Here is a 26,021-nt window from a genome sequence, read left to right on the forward strand (position 1 = left end):
TTGATAGTAATTTTTTTACAAATCAGATTGTCCCGGACCTGAAAGAGAATTGAAAAGGGAATTAATAAAAATATTTCTGAAATTTGTTTTATTTATTTATTTTTTATAAAAGAACTTTAAAAAAATATTTTACAGGTATATTCAACTGTTACCATTTGATTAAAAAAGTAAAGAAACTCATAAAGTTCACAGTGAGTAATTTTTGCTGGAAGTAATTTTAGGCCACGCCCCCTTCAATGATCAATATCCAAATAAAGTTACAATTTTTATTATTATTTTTTCAAATAATAGCGAAATACTCCACAGCATCCAAAGAGAAGTAATTTCTACAATTTTAGCTTAATTATTGTGCTGATAAAAAATTAACCACGCCCACTACTAAGTTATCATACAGAAGACAGACTCTCGAATATTGGGAGTCAGGACTAGAGGCCTCAAATTGGTCTTCGTCACCCCAAAATAAATCATTTGTTGAAAATAATTCGCTGCTTTTTACCAATTGTCTTATGCAAAATATTATTCGTAAAGAGCGACGAATAATTTTCAAAAAGTCATTTTTATTTTCTAATTTTCAGTGTCGATCCTTCTAGCTTTATACAAAACTTTTAACATTTATAGCGATTTTCTTCGAAAATTCTTTTTTGAAGGAAATTGCCTGCAGTGTTGGAAACGTCAAAATTCTGTCAAAAATGCAATTTTTGACGTAAATTGCTTCCAAAATGTGCAGGGAAAGCCTTAAGGTTTTATAAAATCCGTACTAGGTGACTTAAATAAGGAAAGAACACCTATTAAATCTTAGAAAATCAGAACAAAATCATCCCTATTTTTTCTACAAAAAAAGGAGAAGTCTTAATAACTCCACTCGAGAAAATATTAGCCACGCCCACTACAAAACCTAACAGAAATAAATCAATCGACAGAAGTTGCCTATTTTGAAATATTAAACATATTTGTTCATTATTGATTGTTTCTTCTATCTTTGTATTAGAAAATTGAGCTTTGATGCAAATTTCGGAAAAGTCGCAATTGAAGCGGAAGCCCCGCCCACTTATTTATATTCCTACCGTTTATAGCACGTAATTTTTATTCACAGGATTATTTCACACTTGTGGTAATTCTAAGCAAATATTATGACTTTGAAAATATGTACCTTAATCTTTTAACGGATTTCTAGTTTAAAATATCGAACTGTCAAAATATAAGGGAGACCCGGGCTCAATTAGATCGCAAACGTTACTTCTTTTTACGCATTTAAGTTGTGAACATTTTTGTCGAATGTTTCCTAATTACACGAAGAACGTTTGCTGAAAAATTTATGGGAAAATTACGCTCAGCTCTGTAATATCTGGCTCTCCGATATCTGGATGACAGCTGTCAAACACATATTCAAAAAAAATGCCTCTTCGCATACACTGAGAGAAATCCGAAAAAGTTAAAATAACATTCCGGAAAAGTTAATTTTACCCTGCAGTATTGATCCAAAATCGGTGTAAATATTACCCTTTTTAGGTGTATTAGGGGTTAAAGTTACCCTTTTCCATGTTAATTTTACCCTTAAAAATGTGTAAAATTAACATTGAGAAATGTTGATATATTTTTACACCTAAAAAATGTTAAAATTATGAGGAAAAGAAGTTGATCGCACCCCATTTTTTTCTTAGTGTATGGATTTTTATCTATCTTTTGCACTTTTAACACTTCGTAGAACCCTAACTAAAAGTGCAATATTTCTATATTAATATTTTTTTTTTTATTAAAAATGCTACAATGAAAAAATAGTCAGATAAATTCTGTACTCATTCAATCAGGCCTCCAGGGGAAATGACATATTCTTCATTATAAAAAAGTAAAATTGAAAAATAAATTGGCAGCGGCTGCCACTACGGCCCTTCCAATTGTTAATTATCCAAAATAACGGAGTGGGGATAGGTGTAACCTATGTTCAGGAAGTTCTTGATCATCAGAAATGGGCAGACCAAGATCAAAGATATGGTCCGGCCAAGCTATTTTTCTTTAAATTTGATAGCTTTATAGGTAGAGCGAGTGAAAAGTAGAGCGACCTACCGTTAAACAGCTCTAGATTTCAGCTACAACACGCTAAAATTTCATCGAAATTAAAAATGGAAGTTACATATTCGACATCGAATTTTCGAAATTTGATTATTTCGATGAATCGATTTTTTGATTAATCAAATTTTCGATTAAATCGCATGAAGTCGAGGTGTTCAGAAAAGTTGCAGTATTTAACGATAGCTGATCAACTTTGACAATTAGAACCGGAGCTATGGCCGTTCGATAATTAGATTTTTGAACCCTTATAGCTCGGGTCAGGGGGCTCAAAATAGATAGAAATTCTTTAATAGAAAGGTCTTAGGCCTAGCTATAACGTACTAAAACATGAGCACGATTAATGCCATAGAGGGTGAATTTGCTTGAAGTTTTTCAATTAAAATCTTGATAATTAAAAATGAAGAAAAGTTGGTACCGCCATCTATTAAGATTTTTTTCTAATAGGGGATTGCTAATGTGGTTGCTTCTATTCTTTTCACAGAGGAAATATTTTAACCTGAAAGTTAAGCAATTGAGCTTAAGAGGTGAAAAAAATAATTTGAAGAATAGTTTTTTCTTTTAAGTTCTTAAAATATTTACAAATATCCCGGGTTTCTAAAGGATTAGAAAGCGTTATCGTCAATTTCTTTATTTCAGAACACTCATAATCTTGAAATTTTCTTAGTTTTGGCTTTAGATTTGAAGCATTTGAAGAGAGATATATAATTTTGTTGTCACTATTGTCCTTTTGGGGCGTGGCCTATTTTTTCTTGATAATTGCAACTCATTGATTCCCTGATTTAAATGGTGATGGTTGTTAGATTCTGTTGTAGTATCCTATCCTTCTATGAAACATTGAACTTTGAACTCTAAATTGTCTTTAGTTGATCAGAATTCCTAAAGGGGCGTGGCTTAAAATCATATTTTTCCATGTAATTGTGCGTTTTTCAATTTAATTAAATAGTTGAATACACCTGTAAATTTCTACAAATAATTTAATTTAATATTCATTCAGTAACTTCCTATTTGTTATTCTGAAGACAGTTCGAAAGTCACAAAAAAGCATTCTACGTCAAAGAGAAAAAAATAATTTGAAAGCAGAAAACATGCTGGCAAAGTCTCAAGAAATTGTAAAAACTAATCTATTTGCTGTTTTGAAGGGTGGATAAAAAAATGCAAGACAAGTGATGGGTTAATGTGTAGGTTTAGCCTCTTTAAACACTCATCTCAAAATCAAGAAGGAAACTTCACCTTTATCTGATCTTTTTTTTCAATAATCTTTTCACCGACAATCTCACAACTGCAGCTTAGAATGAGTCATTTCTTTCTTTTTCTTGAGAAAGACCCTGTGTCGATATTTTTTCTTTGCAAAGTTTAGAAATTTTGAGAAATATCCATACGATCGATTTAACATTAAAATCTTGTGTTGAAAAAAATATTTAATGAATTAAGAAAAAAACAACGAAAGGATTTTTGTTCATGTGCTCAACAAGACAAAAAAGAAACATTTTTGCACGATAGACAACCAAAGGTGGAGTTCACCCCCAGATTTTTTTTTCAAGATTAATTCTCACAACAAAATGTTTGAGTTAAAAAAAAAACAGAAATAAGGACTGTAAAAAAGTCCATTTGGAAGAGGAATATTATAAATGATCTGTTCTAATTACATTATTTTATCTTTATCAACAAAAAAAAAACTTAAAAAAGACACTTAAAGATAAACAAAAAGAACGAATAAAAAAAAACATTTAATAACAACAGCTGAAAATGATATTTTGTGAAGAAACAAAAAATAAAGAGAAAAATGAATGTGACTTGAGAGTTTTATGGAAATGATCTTGACTGATCAGGAAGATGAATACAAATGATCGTCGATGTTGTGGCTGAAGCATCTCAAATGTTTTCAAAACTTTACTGAGTATCAAAGATAAAAAAAAACAAAAAAAATCTACGTGTTTTACCAAACAGAAATTGAGGATAGATCAAAATTTTGAAAAACAAGATTACGATGGCCAAAAGAATGATCCTCAATTTCTTTACATATCACTTTTTCTTTAAATGCTAACCTTTTAGGCAAATGAAAGGAAAAATTGGAAGGAATTTTGGATGATCCTTGAGCGATCTCTGAAGAAAAGATTCCGATCGTACAACAGAAAAAAATAAATTGGCTATCCCTTCTTTTCTAAAAGGTCATCATTAAAAGAATACAGTGGTATGCACAAGAAACAGTAAAAATTAATCACAGTCTTCGCAATCGTATAGAATGATCACAAGAGCAGGGGGTGAACAAGTACGATCAGTGAGTGAACCGTAGATTGGTTGATCGGCACTGATTAGTCCTTCTGAGTGGCTGATCGTAGTCGGAGTGAACTGAGTTGATCACATTGATCGGTCAAATTGATTAGTTGATCATAGCTTGAGGGGACTGCGATCAGTAGACTGGTTGATCATACTGATCAGTAACTTTGATCAGCAGATCTCTTTGATTGGTCAAACTGATCAGTTGTTCATAGAGAGAGAACCGTGAGCAGCAGATTTGTTGATCGTACTGATTAGTTACTCTGATCAGCTAATCTCTTTGATAAGTTAAACTCATCAGTTGATCAAAGCCTGAGAGAACCGCGATAACCAGAACGGTTGATCATGCTAATTACAGTAGATCTCTATGATCAGTGAGACTGATCAGTTGATCATATACAAGAAGAACCGTGAATAACTTATCACTTGATAACGTTGACTATTAACTTTGATCAACTGATCCCTGTGGATCAGTCAAACTGATCAGTTGATCATAGACTGAGAGAACTGTGAGTAGAAAATCAGTTGTTCACGGTAATCAGTTACTTTGATTAGCTGATTTCTTTGGTCAGTCAAACAGATGAGCTGATCATAAACTAAAATGGAAGAACCGTGAGTTAAAAATCGGTTGATCGCGTTAATGAGTAACTTTGATCAGCAGATCTCTTGGTCGAACTGATCAGTTGTTCATAGTCTAAGAGAGAACCGTGAGCAGCAGATCTGTTGATCGTGCTGATTAGTTACTCTGATCAGCTAATCTCTTTGATAACTTTGATAAGTTAAACTGATCAGTTGATCAAAGCCTGAGAGAACCGCGATAAGCAGAACGATTGATCATGCTACTTAGTAGCTTTGTACAGTAGATCTCTTTGATCAGTGAGACTGATCAGTTGATCATAGACAAGAAGAAGCGTGAGTAACTGATCTGTTGATCACGTTGATTGGTAACTTTGATCAACTGATCCCTGTGGATCAGTCAAACTAATCAGTTGATCATAGACTGAGAGAACTGTAAGTAGAACATCAGTTGTTCACGGTAATCAGTAACTTTGATTAGCTGATTTCTTTGGTCAGTCAAACAGATGAGCTGATCATAAACTAAACTGAAAGAACCGTGAGTAACAGATCGGTTGCTCGCGTTAATGATTAACTTTGATCAGCAGATCTCTTTGATTGGTCAAACTGATCAGTTGTTCATAGTCTGAGAGAGAACTGTGAGCAGCAGATCTGTTGATCATGTTGATTAGTTACCATGATCGGCTAATCTCTTTGATAAGTTAAACTGATCAGTTGATCATGCTAATTACAGTAGATCTCTGGTCAGTGAGACTGGTCAGTTGATCATAGACAAGAATCGTGAGTAGCTGATCTGTTGATCACAGTAATTGATAACTTTAATCAGCTGATCTCTGTGGATCAGTGAAACAGATCAGTTGATCATAGACTGGAGGAACTGTGAGTAGCAGATCTATTGATCGCAATAATTAGTAGCTTTGGTCAGCTGATCCACTTAATCAGAAAAACTGATCAGCTGATCAGTAACAGATCGGTTGATCGCGATAATGATTGGCTTTGATTAGCAGATCCCTTTGATCGGTCACACTGATTAGTTGATCATAGAATGAGAGAACCATGAGCAGTAGTTCGGTTGATCGTGCTAATGAGTAACTGATCAGCTGATTTCTGCGATTAGTTGATAATAGACTGAGAGATTTACTGATTACGCTAATAAGTAACTTCGATTAGCTGATCTCTTTGATCGGTCAAATTGATCAGTTGATCATAGACTGTGTATAGCAGATCAGTTGATCAAAAGCTAAGAAACATGTGAGAGGCGAAAACTGTGAATAACAGATCGCGTTAATGAGTAACTTTGATCAGCTGATCTCTGAGCAATCGAGATGGTCAGTTGATCATAAACTGCGAGAAACGTCAGTAGTAAATCGATTGATCGGGTTCTTGAGTAATTTTGATCAGCCGATCTCTTTGATTTGACAATCTGGTCGATTAATATTAATCCAAGCGATCAAAAGATCAACTGATCGCATCCCAAGTAAACTGTATGTAACAGATTGGTTGATTGAGATAATCAGTACTTGTGATCGACTGCTCGCTAGGATATGTCACACTGATCAGCTGTTCGTGCTCCGAAGGAACTGTAGATAGCAAATCCTTCACTTAGAACTTCTGAACGTGCTGATCAACAACGCTGATCGTCTGATGGCAACCACAATAAACCACGAGTGGTACACTTGTTTACCCCATGCACGGAAGTGATCATTTGTTTTCTAATGGAAAATTTATCATCTAGAAAATACCTTTTTTGATTCATGCTTAAAGACCCAATTTGTGAATCTACAAATGAACTTTCGATCACACCATCAGCCCTCTGTTGTGGTTACAGAGAGGTGGGGAGAGTGAGAGATCATGTGAATTGTGTGGGTTTAATTTGAGATATCAGACAGCGTCTGATGCTAAAAGTGCCTCCTTTAGTGGACGATGGTGTCCTCAGACATTGGGGTGCGACTGCGTCCGGGCTTGAGATCACACGATGACATGGGGGTGGGACTGGACATGTGGGTGGATGGTGTGGAACGTGAAGAGGTGGCAGGTGGTGTGACTTCTGGGGATTCTGATTCACGAATTTCTGCCACGCGTGACAAATCTCTGTTGACTGTTTTAGAGCTCAAAACACGTGGACATCGTGCTGCCCAGGATTTCCGTTGACCAGTCAGGGATTGTTCTTGAAGGCAACGAAAAGCCTTCGAAGGAACGATGTCGTAGCTATAGCGCTGGTCGTCGGTATCATTCCAGGAATCATAATAATCGGAATAGGTGTACTCTTGAGGTGTTAGAGCCGGAGTTGAGTCCACTGTTGTGTCTTCTTGTGACGAACCCATCACACTGTCCAAGTCCACATCTTCCAGCAAGACCCTCTTGGCAGCAGCATGTAGCTTCTCAATAGGAACATTTCTTAACATCCGCCCGCGCTTTTGCATCAACAAACTCTGCACCAACTCACTAACTAGCTTCTCATTGACTCCACTCGAAGTGGGTGATGTTGATGATACAGATGATGACATACTCTCCTGATCAGTGCTTGAACTCTTCTCTAGTGGCAGTGAAAGTCTCTTTCGACGCTCTTCCATAGTTTCTGCTTCAAATGCTGCGTTTGGATTATTTCTACGTGTAATAGATACATTGTGAACTATCTTCTTGGGCTTGTAGGCTTTAGGGTTACTTGGTTGTTGTTCTTGAACTTCTGCCTTCTCCTCTCCTTCACACTCCTCCTGAAGGAGCTTGAAGAGACGAGAGTGAGTCGCAGCCCTCTGGTAACGACTCATCTTTCTCAGTTCGGGGAAGTTTTCAGATTCTGTGTCAGAGATTGGACGACTTATATCGGACGTGACACCAGAATCTTCATCATCAGCAGACTCTTCAATAGAAGAGCGATAGATAGAATTACCTAATCGTCTAATATCACGAATTTGGGGAGGTCTGGTTGGAGGATTGGATGTTACATTTTCAAACACAGCGATCCGATCCTTAACTGATATCTTTGCTTCCTCTTCGTCTGGGCCTTTGTCAGTTTCTAGGCCTGGCAGTGGTGTTGTCGGAATCACCGGAATTATTTCCGGTAGTTTAGGTTCTTCTTCTTTTGGTTCTTCCTTGGATTGTTCTTCTTCTTCGTCCTCTTCTTCTGTCTCTTCCTCTTCTTCCTCCTCCTCTTCTTCATCTTCATATTCCTCATCTTCCTCGTCATTTTCAACTTTCTCTTCATTAGCCTTTGATATGCTCATTACATCACGGTATTTTACAAATTCTGGAGTATCTTCTTTGATATAAGAAAGATATCCAACCTGCGGCTCCTCTGGTTTTAACATCTCAATCGGGAACCATTGAGGATTTATAAAGTTGTGATGTATTATAATTTCCTTAACATAAGTAACCTTTCGAATTATTTCTTCCTCTGTGTCTGAATCATCTTCTGTTTCGTATTCTGTCTCCTCTTCTGAAGATTCATCTTCTTCCTCGTTGTTCTTCAATTCCACCTTGTTTTCTTTTTTTGTTGCTGTAGGCTCCTCTTTCTTTGATTTCTCTTCGCATTCTGTTTCGGTCACCTCTTCATATTCGTATTCTGTGCTTTCTTCAGATCCGCTTTCAATTGTTTCAAGGGGAGATTTTTCTTTTGCTTGCACTTCAATCATAATTTCATCATCACTTTCTGTAACATATTCGTACTCTGTTTCTTCTTCTTCTAGTACCCCATTTACTTTGTCGGTATCATTGGTAGGTTTGTCTACTGAGATATCATTGCAAGTACCAGATTTTTGAGTTTCGCCGAAAAATTTGTCTCTCTTCATTGGAAGGGAGACACTCACGGAAACTTCCGAATCAGATTCATCAAATTCAAATCCTGAAGAATTTCTTCGTTCCATTGAAGGGGTTTTGCTGAGACCACTTCGATCGATAGAACTGGCTCTCGATGGTATACTGACGGTAACACTAATGTCTGCATCTGAAGAATTTCTCGTTGTCTCGCTGTTGCCAACTTGAACCGTTGTAATTTCTTCGTCATTGGATGAACGGCTGTAGGACAGCTTCAGAGGAAGTCTAACAGTGACCATGTTTTCTTTCTGTTCTTCTTGATGTGGTTCCTCTTCTTCACAGGCTATTGTTGCATCTGAATCGCTGAACGTAGACCCAGTTTCCGTATCGTCATAACTTCTGCGTTTACTTCGTTCACTTTCTTCGTATATGACGCTTAATTGATGAGGAATAATCTCATCATTAACTTCAGCTTCTGGTAGTTCTTCGTGATCGATTTCTTCAGCTTCTTCAGTTTCGTCCTCAGAATCGGAGTCTTCGGCATAAACATTGATATCTGTTACGGATTTGATAGCTTGAAGACCGGATTTGGAAGGACTCTGAGGAATTGGTGAACATTTGTCTGTTTCGGAAGAGGAAGATGAAGAGTCCGAATCATCTGAATCTTCATTTGTCATCTTCTCGTCGTCTCCAGAGTATCTCTTGTCGCTTCCACTAAGATTCTTCTTCACATCTTCACTCCAGCTGTTCTCAAGTTGTTCTTCTGGGGTTGGAGTGACAACAATGCTGGGAGTTCGTCGTAGTGAAGGTGTCTTCCGGGATTGCTTCATTTCTTCATCTGGATGAGAGATTGGTACAAATGGTGGCCCATAGTAGGGCGGGTATCCGTAGTAAGGATAGTATCCAAAGTTGGGATTGTATCCTTGTGGCCCGTAAAACCCACCCCAGTAAGCTCCACCATCTGGAGGAACGGTCATAGGCGATGGGGGATGAGGATAGTACTGCCAATGGGGATCATAGTAGTAGGGATAAGGTGGTGGATAGGGTAAGGGAGAATAGTTAGGATCGTCAATGTCTGAGGTATCAGTGCCTTCGGCTACAAAAGAATGACAACGAATCCATGATGATTATGCAATCATAACTTAAATAAACAAAAAAAATAATATGAAGATGAGGCAGGTAAGATACCAAGAGAAGCTGCAACTATTGATCATTCAAATTGCTCTCCTCGAGGTCCTTTCTGCCAAATTAGCATAGTGTTTTGGCGGGGACAAAAAAAAATGTGAGTGTTATCACAAAACAGTGACTTCTATTCTCTTTCTCTAAAGCACTCGTTGGATTTCTTTTTTCTTCAACACAAGCTTAATGCTAAATTGATCTCGTAAACTCCGAGTCTATCGAAACTATCGAGTTAGTGGTTTTTGCTTTCAACGATCTCGTCAACCGATAACCAAATGTTGCTGAAATGCTTCCAAGGACGTGATTAAAAGTGGAAAGAATGAATATTTTTTTTTGTCACAAATCAAACATTTTCATTCCATTAGGTTCTCAAGAAGAGTGAATCATTTACTGAGGAAGATGTTGTAAGTTTAGGCTGGATTTCTAGTTTGCGAATGTCCCAATATGATTTGAAATATGCATTCCTCAGCAAATAAAACACTTCAAAATTGAGAATAAATGTAAACCTCAACCTCTTAACACCTATTTTAATATTTAGTACAGAAAAAAACTGAAACATTGTCAAGAGTGCTGATAGCAATCAACAGCCTACAATTCATATAAACAGTTCCACGGTAACTCTAATGAAAAACCAACTTCCTCATCAAATTCAAAAAAAGGAAAACTATTTACAGAGATAGTGAGAACCCATGTGATCTCAATTGCCAATTTTTCCCCCATTTTCAATTTAAACTTTTTGCCCATTTTGTGTGAGTTTTGTGTGTTACGTAGGAGTTTTTAGTAATTGGGACTTGCAAAAGACTTACCGGCATTTTCAGGGGTTGTCATGGCCTGAAGCATCTTGAAGGATCGGCTTGGGATGGCACTTCCAGTGTAGATTTTCGGTTCTGGTACGTGTTGTTCACTTGGATGGACGTACACTTGATTTTCTCCTGAAAACAAGCATAAAGTTTTTTGGTATTTCAAAAATTCTGTTTCGTAGTAGCTTTGCTTGAGGAAGCAAAGCTGCAACGGAAGCAAAGGTGCAACGGAATCAACCTACCTTCATTGGGTTGAAAGACAGCTCTTTGTTGGGCAAATCGTGGATTTGCTCGATGGATAGCAGCTGAAAAGACAAAATAAGCCCATTAGGAATCCGTTGCAGTACAGAAAAACGGTCAAAACCTCTCGATCCAAAAGAAACGAAACTACAATGAAATGGAAGTACCATGCACAATAGGCGGATCAAAGATTCGAAACAAGATGCTGAGAAATGAAGAGAGACAGAGAGAAAATGAACCATCACCAAAAGCGCATACCCTGATTATCATAAGCTTGCCCTCCATCAGTCATATTTTGAAGCAATTTAAATGCTTTTGATGGTATCGCTGCACCGCGATATCTAGGATCTTCTTCGCTATGAAGATATGTTTCTTGATCCACTAATATTCCGCCAGAACCAATATAAGTTAACGTCAGAATTTATCAAGTTAAATTAGTTTGTTGTTGTTGTTGTTGTCATAAAAGTTATTGGAACTCACCTTGATTCTTCACGCGGTTCATCAGTGCTCGATCATGATCTGACAGTTGAAGTTTTCGCAGTTGATTCTCATTCATATCAGCCGGTCCGAGGGGACGTGAATAGTGTGGTTGTTGAAGTTCAGCCGGTCCGGTATCCTCTTCGCTTGTCTGTCCATCGGCAATTGTATCTGTCATCTTCTGGAGGATCCGGAAGGACTTTGACTGATTGGGCTGAACCCATGGGGGCTGTGGTACATTCTGTGGTGACCGTGGATCACTAACAAGATAAGGTACGAAATGACGCTAAGTTCAAACATCAACCAAGCATCAAGCAAATGTCTCGTAACGTACAATGCGATCGACAGTGCCAGTAAAATTTTGTGACACAAAAGAGACAATATGATAAAAAAACATGATTTCCATTAACAATTATTGTCACAAATGAATGGCAATTAATTAAACATGAACATGGATTGCATAGTAATGTGAAACATCATTAAAACAAGTTAAAAACTCTTCGATACCTGAGTCTATGCTTAATGTAACGTAATTCAGCCTCTAAGGGACAGTCATGTATAAAAAATATACAGTTTCCACTATGGAAAAAGTATTAGCAAAGCGTAAGCTTACTTCATCCTTTACTCTTTCACAGACAGCTTGTTTTGTTTTTTTGTTAAAACCATTGAAGGACCTACCTTCTGATCACAGCCGGTTGTTGAGACACTGGACCGCGAACGTTGAATGAATTCTCAGGAGGGGTTTGTCCTTCAACGCTGATTGGGATGATCCTTTGGCCTGAATTTTGTTGTGCATTTCCCCAAGGTTGATTAGAAGAGGCCGCGAAGTTGATGTTGTTGTAGCCTTGATCAACGAACTGGTTGGGGTTGTTGTATGGAGTTGTGTAGGCTGAAAAATCAATGTATCCTACAATATGTCCAATCAAAGTTAGTAAGCAATGTTCTTACTTGGAGAAGAGTGTGTTGTCGGTGGCGACTGAACGCTACTGTACTGCTGAGCTACGTTGTAGAAAGGTTGTGGTCCAAATCCAGGTGTCATAGGGGTTTTGGTAGGAGTTGGAGTCTGTTCCAATTGGATCGGAATGATCCTCTCTCTGGGATTTGACGTCGTTTGATTCTGCTGAACTTTAGGTGTCTCATCTCGATTCACCCATTCAGGCATTTCCTTCTGGCCAGCATGACGAGACTGCATCCAGGGTGGAGTCTGTTGATTCAGCAGATGTTGTCTATTTGCCATCTGGTCCTGAACCGGTGGGATATAGATACTTCCCAACTGAATCTACAATTTGTTAGAAGCTTAGCCTTCGTAGTATTGCTTAGCTTGCTACAACTTACATTCCTCTGAGGAGGAGATTGTGGTGGAGGATCCTGCCTCACCGGACTCGGAGCCCTCTGGTTTGTTGAATTTTGATTCCTCACCGGAATCCTCACTGGACTTTCTTCCTTCTGAGCTGGTGCTACGTTGTTGTAGACTGTAAGCGGCGTTTCCTGTTGTGGTGTTCTTGCTGGACTTGGTTGTTGAACCTGCGGACGGGACGTTACCGGACTCGGTGATCGCACCGGACTGATTCTCTTGGGAACCACATTAACCGGACTTGTCGGTTTCTGACTGATCTGTGGCTTCTGAACTTCAGGTTTTGTTGCAGGAACTTCTTCCTGTTTCTCCGAAGGCTCGTTGGTTGCTAACATAGAGAAAAATCCAATTAAAAACCAATAGAAAAAGTTGATCGGATTGAAGCGTTTTTGTTGCTGCATTTGGAAAGGAAAACACAAAAAACAAGACTTCTCACATTGAGCAGCGGATTGTTGCGGTGCCATGGGACTTTTCGATCTTTCCCTGCGATACTCCTCGACCCAAAAGTCATCTTTTGGTTGTGGCTTCGGAGTTGGTCGCAGATTGGCCATGGGATTTGGCGGAATTTTGATTTCTGGTCGACAGCCGAATGGGGGTGGTTCAAAGGACTGCGGGGACTTTCGCTCGGGACTTTTGTTACCGTTGATGCCATTCTGGGGTGCATTCAGCTTTGCCTGCGGCGGTGGTGGTGGCGGAGGCTGAGGTGGTCCACATGGGAAGACCTGAACTGGCATTCCAGAGGGCAAACAGGGTGGAGTTGGTGGCTGGACTCCTGGTGTATTAGGCTGTTGGAAAAATAATTGATAGTCTTAGCTTGCTCGGCAAATGAATCCTTTTTCCGAATGGATCTTCATACCTGAGCCAAAGGAGACATTTTGGGAACTCCGGTAACACCCTCTGAGTTGGCATTTCGAGATATTCGCTTAGCCATCCGCGGGGATTTGATCTGAGACAAGTCAATACCTCCTGGTGTATAGGTAAAAGGCTTCTTATCCTTCGTCATCATTGCGTTCTGCACACATGCCGGAGGCTCCGCTGGTAGCTGACGAAATAGAAATGAGAAACTGCTGAGTCAACAGGTTCCAAATGTCGTACTGTTTGATTTGCCGGAATTGATATATAGGAGACACTATTTGAGTTCTGTGAGTCAATTTGGCAGACGGCCAACAAGACTCCCGAGATGCTGAGTGTCTGTTTCTTGCGTGTCATTTCTCTCCATCCCCAACGTTGCCTGATTTTCCACGGGACACAATTTTCTTTGCTTCAACTCAATGAGTCTTTGATAAATTTATGAAGGAGTCTACTACAATATACTTCATTTTCTACCAAATTTAATTCGAACCGCAGTGAAGGTTTGAGCCAATAAATAAAGGGTATTTCAGGAATATGGCAAAATGAAGAGTTAAAATATCAAATTTATGCCAGGCGAAAATACCCTCAATGAACTGAGGACCAAAAGGACGACAAGATGAGCTCCTAGCTCTAGGAAAATCACCAGAATTCCTTTTGTGAACTTTCATTTAACTTCACTACTACGTTTTGCTTTAATTCCCTGAGGCCAGATGGGTTACTTTAGAGACCGGGGATAGGGGGTTTTCCCCCGCAAGATCAATTATTGTATAGGTATGCGTTGCTCGCATGAATTATAACCTAAAAGCGAAAAAAGACTGCTATGTGTTTATCCTGGTCTTAAATACACCGTACAAAAATGTTAAAAGTATTCAGCGCTTTACTTAACTGCCAGAAATGTATCAAGGTAATGGAACATTCTCTTCGTTTCATCGTTCTATCAATCGTTGTCATATCTGATTTTTTACTATTATCGAGTCGATTTTTTTTTTAATTCATTCAATATGATGAAATATAATAGAATAAATTGAAAATCATACAAAAAGACGGAAAAACGAAAAAAAACTGATACGACTATAGTTGATACAAACGACAATTTGATGATTTGTGTATCATTTAATTTCCACGATCATTTTCTTTAAATGTGTAAGCTTCTCGATAAGTATCTAGGTTACAAGAAACCTTCAAAATTTAACTTGTAAGATCTTATTGAAAATTTGATATTTTGTTCCCTACAATTCGTCGTTTAAATCAACAACTGTGCTAACTGCATTTGCTTTGTGTCTACGTTCGTTGCGGTATTTCTTTAACTTATTCCAAAGGTATGTCCTGCCGGTATACAGATTTTTGCGTCGGGAATGAATTCGCGGCATTCGCGGGCTTTTTTCGAACCTTAGAATGTCTCGGAACTCCTTGTAAAGCGGAATTCCGGACAAACCAATTTAGACTTCGGACACCTCTCTTAAAAACTTATTGAAAAATAATAAAGCTAATAATAAATAATCTTCAAAGTACTCTAGAATTTTACATTTACTATATAATTTCTTTTTTTTTTTTTTTTTTTTTTTTTAATTAGGGGTTCATCAATAAGATGATTGCCCCATAACCTATATATATATAATTTCTGAATTATTGAAGTTCGGGATACCAAATTTTACGTTAACACTCCTGGCACAGTTTTTAAATCAGAAATCCTGAAATCAAAATTCACAGATATTTTCCTAAACGGTTTTTCTATCTATCCCACTTTTTAGCATCCGAATTAAATTAAACTCATTTGAATTTCTCCTTGATGTTCAAAAGAAGAAGAAGAGTGCGAAATACTGAGATAGACATATACAAAACGTTTGAGAAAGAAAGGGATGTGAATTTGGATTTCAGGAAATTTATCTAATCTAAATTGTGTACCGCTGTTCTAATAGCAAACTGTTTTTATTATGTAGAATTTTCTTTTCTTTTCGTGAACTTTATTTTTCATTTTTTAAAGTTTTCCGGTTAATATTTGTGCAAAACAGCCATAAAATTCAATTTCAAACTCTTGTTTTTTTGGACAAAATTATCGATTTCATGTTTCTTGCTTGGTAATTTTTGGTTATTTCCATTTTATTTTTTTTTACGTATATTTTGTTGTTGGATAATATTTCTGTGAGCCCCTTTAAATTTTTAAGATTTCATTGATTTTTTAAATAAAATTTGAAATTAGATGTCTGAAATTTGTCTTACGTTTCATGTTTCTGAGATTTCTGTTAATTTGCATATTAATCAGTGTCTGCATATACTTCTTTGATTTTTTTTAAAGATTCCACATTATTCTTTACATGGAATATTGTAAAATAGCCAGAAGGAAACCTCTAAAAAAAATTTTTCTTTATAAAAATTCCATACTTTTTAAATTAGAACTCAATGTTTCATCTGTGTTTCATGCCCGATATGCCGTTTTAGCTTACAAGATAATGAAAGTTTAAATGCGAATAAAGTTATCAAACGTTGAATACATAAAGTATAATTTACAAAACTCAGAAGAATGTCTCGAGTATCGATTTAATATCCTAATTAATTATTCCAATATTCTTCCCCAAGAACACTATTGGCGAATTATCCAAAAGAACAGTTGCAAAGATTCCGCTAAAAGTTCAACACGTTTCCAAAATCCGTTCGCTAATTAACATTTTCTTTATTGAAATCTCGAAAGATTCTAGAAGCAAAACCATAGAATCAGAAGTTTCTTTAACGCGAGCGCAAAAATGCAAATTTGACTCATCTCTGGTGATCACATTCTCAAACGTGGGCGCAATGTCTTCCAGAATGATTTTCTTGGATTCTCAGTAAATTTGTGGTGTTTCTTGGAAAATTACCTGTGTCTGAAGTCGCGTGGCCGGAATACTTCCCATGACGGGCGGGGGTGGTGGAGGAGGTGCTCCATAGCTGCAAGTAATAAAAAGTTACAATTTTATTACATATCACACTGCAATTTAACATGAAATTGTCGCTGTTTTAAGTCTAATTTGCATGGAAAAACTATGTTTTCCTCACGTGGCTATTTCATTGACCCAATTTTCCCAACGCCTGAAGACATCAATGTTCTTGTGTCACGCACATTTTCTCAAAATCATTTTTCCTCGCTGACGAAAATGAAGCTTTTAAACAATAACATGCGAAAAAAAACATCACTAATTGTGATACTCTAAGCAAAACACCAACCGCACTAATTATAATCACAGCTATTGTGATCATGCGGTCCGGTTAACTATCTCTGATCGATCTTATAACTACATGGTAGATGATATGAATATCCCTGGGGTGATAATGATAACTTCTTTTCCATAGTATCGACTATCGATCCTGAAAAATTAAAATGATAGCTGCATTTTTTGTAGCGAATATAAATATTTATAAACAGTCACATTCCCTGAAAAACAGTAGGGGAAAGTGCCCATGCTTGATACTGTAAAATGATGTACAAGGTTTGTGATTTTTTTCTGATTAACACAGAAACCCAGCGATTCCTCCACTATGACAAAAAAATGTCTCACTTATTAGGTTCATAATCCAACCTCAAATAGTTCCTGAAAAACCTTAGATTTTTCTCAAGAAGAAAATTGAAATTCTGTGGTGATTTTTGTACAAGTTGGGTCCGGGGCCTTCCTGTATAATAATTGATTCGACAATTCGGAGGCCCATTTTCACTGCAAAAATTTCATTGGATACAAAAAATTGGACATAAATATTTAGACGGAACTCTAGTCTATCTAATTAAATCGTTTGATCGACTGATTATTAGTTTTAAAATCACTTTTATGTAATTTTTCTAAGCCGAGTTTTTATGACATTAGGGCACTAGCGAAAACCATTTTTTCACTTTGAGTCCATGAAAATGTCACTCTGCAACCTTAAAATTCGGGCAACAGGGTTGAAGGTTATGTCAATTGTCGATAAAATTGGAGGATTACAATAGGTGTAATTATGAAAGAATCACATCTAATGATAGAGTTGCCACATTTAAATTATCAATCATGGACCCTTCTTAAAATATAGGATGGACCAGGTAGAATTTATTAATTTGCCACCACCCACAAGAACAGTGTCCCCAAGTAAAAATATTTTTTACATAAATATTAATACTGATGAACCCTCTAGGTGCCTATGATAGTAGTTTTCCTGAACAGTGACATTAATTAAGAAATACTTATGAAATATCATGTATCAAAATTACAGTTTTGGACCCATTTTTGATTTTTGCTTCCTGAAACTAGGAAAAAAGAGCTGGGATCCTAATTTTTTTAGGAAATGTGAGTCTTAGGACCAGCTATTAAAATATATTACTATAAGTCACAATTATTGATTAGCGTAGGAAAAAAATAGTTATTATCAAGCTTTGATCGTATCAAGCATGGGCACTTTCCCCTACCACAATCGCAAAGAAAGTGGAAGCCGTCGAGCAATTTCAATACTAAAAGTTGTTGATAATTTTAAAAAATGACATGGACTATAGTGCGACCCAAGTGTCAAATCTGGAACCAAATATGGCCTATAGCGGGGCTCTACTGTACTCTTGTGTCTCTAATGGTAACCGTGCAACGTGCAATTATTAAAAAGCTTTGAAAACCTATTTCAAATATTCTCTTAAAACCAAATTTACATTAGATTTCAGTGGAATACAGATTTTTTGTGATTTTGCATTGATCATTTCGGCATGTACAACATATTGAGTTTTTCCTTGATTTCTTCAAAATTCGTGGGTGGTGTTTTCATGACCTAATACTCATTTACAATTCCCATAAAATTCTCCGCAAATATCCACTGAGGATCAGTGATCATGCAGCGATCTTGTATTTTAGGCCTTCTTGGAACATGAAATAAAAAGAATTTTGAGGAACAAACAAAACTTCCAAAGAAAGTCAATAAACTCAACAATGTGATTCTTCGGAGAGAAATTAAATTCTCTTCCCAAAAATTAATCTTGACGATCATCTTGAACAAGAAGAAGTGTTTTTTTCTCATCTTGTTAGATCCATCATTTAGGCATATCTCTCTAAAATTTTCGTGCGAGTTGTTTAGAGAAAGATACACAAATTGAATGTTTTTACTCTTGATTGAGAGTGAGATTATGGATGATGTTTTGAGATAGAATATAAGCAATATTTCTACCTCAACCACCCACGCAAAGTGTCTTCCATTGTGCTGTCTTGGTCACTTTCTCGCCTCCGCAATTCCAAAGTTTGAAGTCTCAAAACATAAAATCACTGCCAAAAGGCATGAGAATTGTGAAGAAAAGTCACAGACATAGCGCCCCGGGGAAGTAAAAGATATTTTTCTCTTCAGTGAGAAATTTTCCTCATGCCGACATTACAAAAAAAAGATGTCGCACATTTCTCGAGAATATTTGAATATAAATCACGAAGTTTGCCTTTAGAAGAAAGAACACTGATAAAATGGTAATTTATGGTTAAAATTCTGCTCCAATTCCGATGATGCAACCATGAAGTTATTTTCTGGCCAAAGAAGGAAAACAAACAAGGAGTTCAATTGTTGATTGAACACATTCTTCACATTTTGTATTTATTTTTCTCCAAAGATCGCAGAAAATAACTGATTCCGGCCACCTCATGAGCAATCTTTCATTCGTCACCAATTAATTTTTGCTCTGAGTTTCATCAATAATCAACTAAACATTTCTCCGCTCTGAGACTTCCTCAAACAACCGTCTATTTTTATTTAAATCGCCTCTCAAAAATACATCCTCAATGACACGCGAAATGTTGCTTAGCATTGAGACTTTTAGTGCGTTTTTTTTTGCTTTTATTCGTCTCCTCAAACAAGAAATATTGTCCATTGAGAAGAAAATTTTCACTTTCTTCTCAACTCGTTGGCAAATTTTTCATCACAGAAATTACCAAGCTCAAGTCGAAGAGAGATAACGATAAACTCGTTTTAAATTGTGGGAAGTGTGATTATTTTATGGGAAATCTAATTCACTGGCCGTTATATTTTGAAAATTACTTGATAGATTTTCGATAAGTTTGAGTACAGTGGACTCTCTCTCAATTGGGCATTTGGGGCAAAATGTCATCCGGTTTATCGATAGATTTAGGAGTCAAAGCCTTTGTAAATTCCACAAAAAGCGCTCAATTATAAAGAATCACGATAAAATAGGAAGAACTACAGCGAATTAGCTTTATAATTAAACGTGAAAATTGTCAACAAAATTTTTCGCCCAATTGAAAAAGAGCCGATTGAGTGAGAGTCTACTGTACAGTCCAAAACGATTTTCAGAAGGTTAATAAGAAGGAATAAATTTACACAATAATTAACATAGGGAAACTAATAGCTAAACAACGTTAAATTATACTCGCTCTGTCCCGAAATAAGTCGTACACTCTTTCATAATATACTAGCAAACGTACGACTTATTTCGGGACAGAGGGAGTAGTAAATTTCTACCGACTTATAGGGGAGTCGAACCCTGAATACTTTCTTAATACTTCTTAAGTCATTTTGTGCTTTAAGGTCTCTAGACATTGAGGTCAATTTTCGTCAAAAATTGCTTTTTTGAAGGAAATTGCCTGCTGTATTGTAGGTCGAAACGTCAAAATTCTGTCAAAAAATGCAATTTTTCACGAATTTTTCCCAACATGTAGAAGCCTTTAAAAGCGTTGCTATAATAGTTTATAGGAAGGTTTATAGGAAGGTTTATAGGAAGGTTTTGTAGGAAGCTATAATTCCTTATATAACTTGAAAAAAAAGAAAGAAAAAAGATTTAAAAACATTTTTCAAATCATCTCTTCATAAATCAGAAATATATAGACATTTTATTATATTGGGTCTACCAAATTTTCCTAAACTAGTCCTAAATATGTTTCTCAAAGTCTCTACACAAAAGAATCGTCTGCACTCATGTAGGTGAAACCGTCAAGATTCTGTCAAAAATTAAGTTTTTGACGAAAATTGCTTCACTGAGAGAAAAAAGGGGGGTGCGATTAACTTATTTTCTTCCTAACTTTAACACTTTTCAGGTGTAAAAATATATCAACATTTTTTAATATTAATTTTACGCCTTTTTAAGTGTAAGATTAACATGAAATACAATTAACATGTTTATACTGATTTAGGATCAATTATGCAAGGTAAAATTAACATTTCCGGAATGTTATTTTAACTTTTTCGGATTTCTCTCAGTGTTCCAATGCGTACAGGTCTTTAGAATTAAAACTGACAGATTTAAAACAGTGAAAGGCATTTAATCATAATATATACTAAATAATATTTTTTAAAGACAAGAGCAAGATAAAGGTTTAAAAAGATCTTAATATATTTCTTTATTCGAAACCCAGGAACATACCTTATAATGGCGGCTAAATAAAAAAGATAAGAACTTTCCAAAATTAAATTTTAGAATTATAAATCTATAAAAACTATCTTTTCGTATACAACTTCAGAAAATTGCCATCTAAATTGTACGTTCGAAGTTAAACTGAAAAACGTTTTAAAAATGTTCTCTTTAAATTAGTTAAATATTCTGATTATCCTAAATATTTTAAAATTATAGATTTTATTAAAAAACAAATATTAAATTGTTTAGAACTTTATCAATAAAAACGGAAACCAGATTACAATTTTTCATCAATCAAAATTTTCAATTTTTTAAAGGTTAGAACTAACTTAACCTCACATTTTGAGCTCACCTATTTTTTGAATAACTTTACATAATTTAAAATGATTTTTTTTTTGTAGGAAAAATCGCATTTTATGGTGGATCCACCTTCTTTTGCCAGAGCTTTGGGATAATTTAAATCGACTTGTCAGAATATAAGTCGAATAACCCGTATTTTTACAAAAATCGTTTTATTCACTTTTTCGATACTTCTTTATACCCTCTACCTTCCCTGTGAATATTATACTTTAAATATAATTATTTTCCAAGTTATAGAGATTTTAAATTGCAAAAATCCTATACTCTGCATGTAAAATCTCAGCTTTAAATCGCTCTCCTGTAAAATTTGCCTACTGCGAGTTATTCGTTTCTTATTCTGAGCGGTCGATATCATCTTAAGATGTTTGACACAGCTTTAACCAAAAAAAAATTTTTTGGAGATTCGGATTCGATTAATACAGGCTTATTGATTAATTGATTGATGGTAAAGTTCTTAAAAGACTTCAAAGTCTAATGCAAAAGTGCAAAAAGAAATTGAGCTCAAGATCACGAAAATCCATCCAAAAGTTCCCGGAGAAATGGGAGATTAGAAAATTCACAACCACTCAAACTCCATCTAAATTTATCTCCTTTATGAATTCCTCTATAATTGGACAGAGATCTCAGAGGTGTTTTCTTTGTTTACGATCTCAGGAGAATTATTTTGAGTGCATATGAGTCAGTCTTTGAGGTATTTTTGGGGCAAAATTTTGAATCTGTCAAAATATCAGCAAATTGCATTTTGTATTGCGACACATTCGCCAATTGTTCATCCAAGTGACTCTGTGTACATTCCAACAGAAAATTTTCTCCCCTTTTTCATGCGCAGAAGTGACTCAACCCTTTTTTTCTTTCGATTGTATGGCTCAACTTCTGCAATCTAAATGGGTTTGGGTTATTTCCTTAGCCGGAAATAACAGAGTGAGTGAATAAGAGGAAAAATGGTTAAGAAGTCGTTAATGGAGTTGCGAGATGGCATTGGATGAAGATCATTGAAACATCTGCTCGTTTCCCGCGCAATTGTCGCGGAACTCGATCACGCATTTCCATATTTGGGAAAGCATTTCACTCTCAATTGCTTGTATCTCGGATTAAGTATATTTTTTTTTATTTCATATTATTATTATTTTTCAACCTTGGCGAACGTCACGAATGCCGAGAGACTTTTTTTTGTGTTAAACTGCAAGTGTCTCTGGGCCTGTGACAAAGATTAAGTGATCTTATGGAGGGATCACCTCACGATTACTTCTCAATCACTTTTAAATTAAAACGCTGAGGTGTTGAAATTTATCGTTTCTTCCGAGGAATCCAGCCAAAAGCCTCTCTCACGTAAAAATCAGTCTCAGCAGAAAAGATTCTAAAAGTGTCCATGACGCAATTGTTTAACTTCTGCTCTATTTGCTTGATCTTTTTTTTTGTATCTTCGCGTTCCATTGCGCGAACAATGACCATTTTTTCCTGTTGCCAGTGGCAAAAAAAAGCAAATTGAACTTTAATTCCCAGACGCGACTTTGAGGCCAGTCTTCTGTGGTATGATCTTCTTTTCCCAGAAATCCGCAATCTTCTCACAAATTCCACTCCAAGAGCACCCTCCTGGCAATTTTACGATCAATCTTACAATGGGATTTACTCAACTAACCACATAAATGTTTTTAAAAATATATATCTCTGTGGGCAATATGTTTACAAGAAATGAGATAATGTCCCAGGGGAGGGGGGTCATCGAAGACCAGGAGTCGCAATCTCTTATCGTTTGACCTCTACCTCGGGAACAAACATAAGGTTAACTAAAAAAAAAACTGTCCAAAAAAAAATAATTCGTTTACCGGTACTTAACCCATTCATTACCGATTAAAACCGATGCGACCAGGTTGGAAATTTCAATACCTTTCCAAAATATCTAAATTTAAGCAAAACGGTTGAAAAATGGGCCCTTCAAAGTGGTTGAACTTTGGCGATTTTTCCCGATATTGGTATGATTGGACGAAATGTTCGCCTGGGGTATCTCCAAAACATATTTGAAAATCATTGAAAAAACTTGGGCCACTTTTTAGGAACACAGAAGTATGGTGTTTGGCTTTCTTATTGAAGATCACCGAAGTTCGGAAGTTGATATCTTTTACTGTTTAAACTTCAAAACGGTGAGAAGTTGAAAAAAGGGACAGATTATATGTACATACTATGCCCTTCTTTGAGTTCGAGTAGTAAAATGTTTACAAAACAAAAATGATTGTGCTTTGCCCATAATGGGATACGCACAATTTGCTTTGTTTTTAGAAGTCTTTTAAAATTTGATATAAAAGCAAGAAAATGCAATAGCAAAATATTCAAAAATTAACAAAATGGAACTGTTTCACAGTCCCTTGCTAAATTTTAAAAACTTTTAATTTTTAATTAAAAATAAAAAAAATGATAAAATAATTTAAAAATCTCATTTATTGGGAAATCCTTTAACTAAATTCTAAAGTCATAATTCAATAACTTCGCATTTAAATTAATTTATTCGATCAATTTCTTTTATAATATCAAACTCATTTATCAATTGATAATGTAATTAATTATTGTTATTTATTTAAAACTGTTAACATTGACTAACAAAAATTTTCAATATTTAAAAATATTGTCCTCTTTGAATTCGAGAGAATCGTAAAAAATGTACTGCTGATATTGGAAAGTGACAGTCATTTGACACTCTGTCAGTATACAAGAAATAGCGCCATCTAATTTTAACTGTCTCATTCACTTCCATAAGAAATATTCAAAATACATTCAGTTTTGCATTTTTTGCAAAAGAAAAAGTAATTGTGCCGAATATCATTACGATTACTATTCCTTGCAAATGTGTTTATTTTATGAATTTAAAGGTGATAAAACCAACATTGCATAACGAGGTAATTCCATGAGACCATAATAAATTGCGATTAAATTTGGTATATCATAAAATTCCTCGGATGATCGAGAGTGAAAGAAAAAATGCATCCAAATTTCACTTTCACTGAAATTGGATTAAAATCTCCTATTCATCGTTGTTTGTTTATTTTTTTTGTTCATTTTCTTTCTTCTTCGGCATGAAAGTGAAGATCGGAAGTTGAAATGTCCGTGTTATGTCGTAATAATCTGCATAATGCAAGTTCTCAAGATGCGGTGATGCTTACAAAATGAGAAATAGATAATTGAAGGGCACTTTATTAACCGCGAGAAATTCAATCTTCCACATCTTATATCATATTTTAATTGTCTTCTCAAACGAATCTTCCGAGACGGGGGTTGAGGATGGAACTGAGGAAATATCATGTAATTTTTTGCTATACAATCTCAGAAATGTGAGGCAAAAAAAAACAAGGAGGATCATGGGAATATGACTTGAATTGCAATTAGATGATCGTTTTTTTTTCTTCATACATTTCGCGTTTCAGACATTGCCTTTTTTGTATTACTTTACATGAAGATTGTGCGGGTTTTTATTTTCTTCTGAAAATTTACTGTGTAAGATTAGTTCCAGAGGAGGAATTTGCATAGATAATTTTTATGATTTTCCTTTGAAGACGGCGGGATTAGTATTAGTTCACAATTGATCTTCGGCATGATCGTAAGAGAGGGTGATCGAGGTGAATGAAATCTCAAGGATCACCAGCAATTATCACTTACCCATCTCGGGGATTTTCCACGAGATCTGTGATATTGAATCCTTTGTCTTCATGCACAAGGTACTGAGGCAGAGCCTGAATGATCGTATTGGCTTTGTCATTGTACGATCCCAGCATTTCACGGTACTTTGAGTACACCATCCTCTTTAGCTGAGGATTAGGCACAGGTTGATGCAGTGTTGTCGTCATATTCTCACAATCACTGTCTGACGAGGGTAAGAACTGAGAGACACTGAGGAATTCCTCAAACTATGAGTCACTGGCTAGGAATGCCCGAAAAATAGAAGATGAGCAAAAGGCCCACCTCACAGACCCAAAAAAAAATTATCTCACAAAACACTTCTCTAAGCAACTTTGCCCTTCCGTCTAGCGCGATCGTACACCAACAACTGACTGGAGATCGTTACTTCCAAGAGCCACGATCACTTGGCCAGATCTGAATGCCACCACCACAATGCAGCCACGCATTTGGCGGTGTCAAGTTTACCATTTGGCGCGTTTGTGTGAGGAAGCAAAGAACTACAGTGACCACAATAATAATACGTACGGTAGTCCTTTTAAGGATTTTCTCAAAATTCGACCAAAGAATTCCGGCTTAGTGGCATAATTTTGAAATTCATTTTTCCCCTTTGAATATTAAAAATGAGAATATTTACAAACTACTAATATTTTTTTAAATAATATTTGAAAAAAAAATCAGCAGTAACCTAGAATCACGTATGAAAAAGTAACGACGTAGAAAGCTTTTCATATTGTTCTGATTGTTTTAATTGTAATTAATTTTGGTTGAGAAGCAATCAAGAGCGTAGCCAGGATTTTAGAAAAATAGCGGAAAATCGCAAAAACTCCAGTTTAATTTTAGTAGGATCTTTAGGAAAAATTCACTTAGGAACTATAAGGTGATCAATTAAACTACAACTTCTGAAAGTGCTGTATTTTTTTATTTGCAAATGAAATTTTTTGACGTGAACGAGAAAAAGTCAGAAAATAGTCAACATTTGAGAATATATTTAAAATTTTGAAGAAAATCGCCTTTGGAATGGATAATAATAGCCCTGTGTTAATCAATGAACGCATCGCACGCTTCCCAAAGATGAGAGCCCGACATG

General features: G+C 36.0%; 1 protein-coding gene across 1 annotated transcript; it reads right to left on the reverse strand.

Moving 5' to 3' along the window:
• Positions 1 to 6,661: 6,661 nt before the first annotated feature.
• LOC129805206 (titin) lies at positions 6,662 to 25,307 on the reverse strand. Its single transcript, XM_055852974.1, has 13 exons — positions 24,914 to 25,307; positions 16,431 to 16,500; positions 13,583 to 13,768; positions 13,163 to 13,511; positions 12,708 to 13,054; positions 12,321 to 12,651; positions 12,051 to 12,261; positions 11,880 to 11,951; positions 11,376 to 11,632; positions 11,154 to 11,276; positions 10,898 to 10,960; positions 10,662 to 10,787; positions 6,662 to 9,781 (listed from the first exon to the last, which is right to left on the reverse strand). The coding sequence occupies exons 1-13, from the start codon at positions 25,099 to 25,101 to the stop codon at positions 6,837 to 6,839; spliced, it is 5,268 nt and encodes a 1,755-aa protein (XP_055708949.1). The 5' UTR covers positions 25,102 to 25,307; the 3' UTR covers positions 6,662 to 6,836.
• Between the last annotated feature and the right edge of the window lie 714 nt (positions 25,308 to 26,021).

Source organism: Phlebotomus papatasi, chromosome 3 (assembly GCF_024763615.1).
Source record: "Phlebotomus papatasi isolate M1 chromosome 3, Ppap_2.1, whole genome shotgun sequence".
In the NCBI taxonomy this organism is placed as follows: domain Eukaryota; kingdom Metazoa; phylum Arthropoda; class Insecta; order Diptera; family Psychodidae; genus Phlebotomus; species Phlebotomus papatasi.

Bases quoted from the DNA above. Each gene is read 5' to 3' on its own strand.
- LOC129805206 (XM_055852974.1), bottom strand. From the start codon at position 25,101: ATGACGACAACACTGCATCAACCTGTGCCTAATCCTCAGCTAAAGAGG. The intron at 13,512-13,582 runs GTATGAAGATCC...TTTTTCCAACAG, and splicing joins AAATGTCTCCTTTGGCTCAG to CCTAATACACCAGGAGTCCA. The intron at 12,262-12,320 runs GTAAGAACATTG...TTGATTTTTCAG, and splicing joins GACAACACACTCTTCTCCAA to CCTACACAACTCCATACAAC.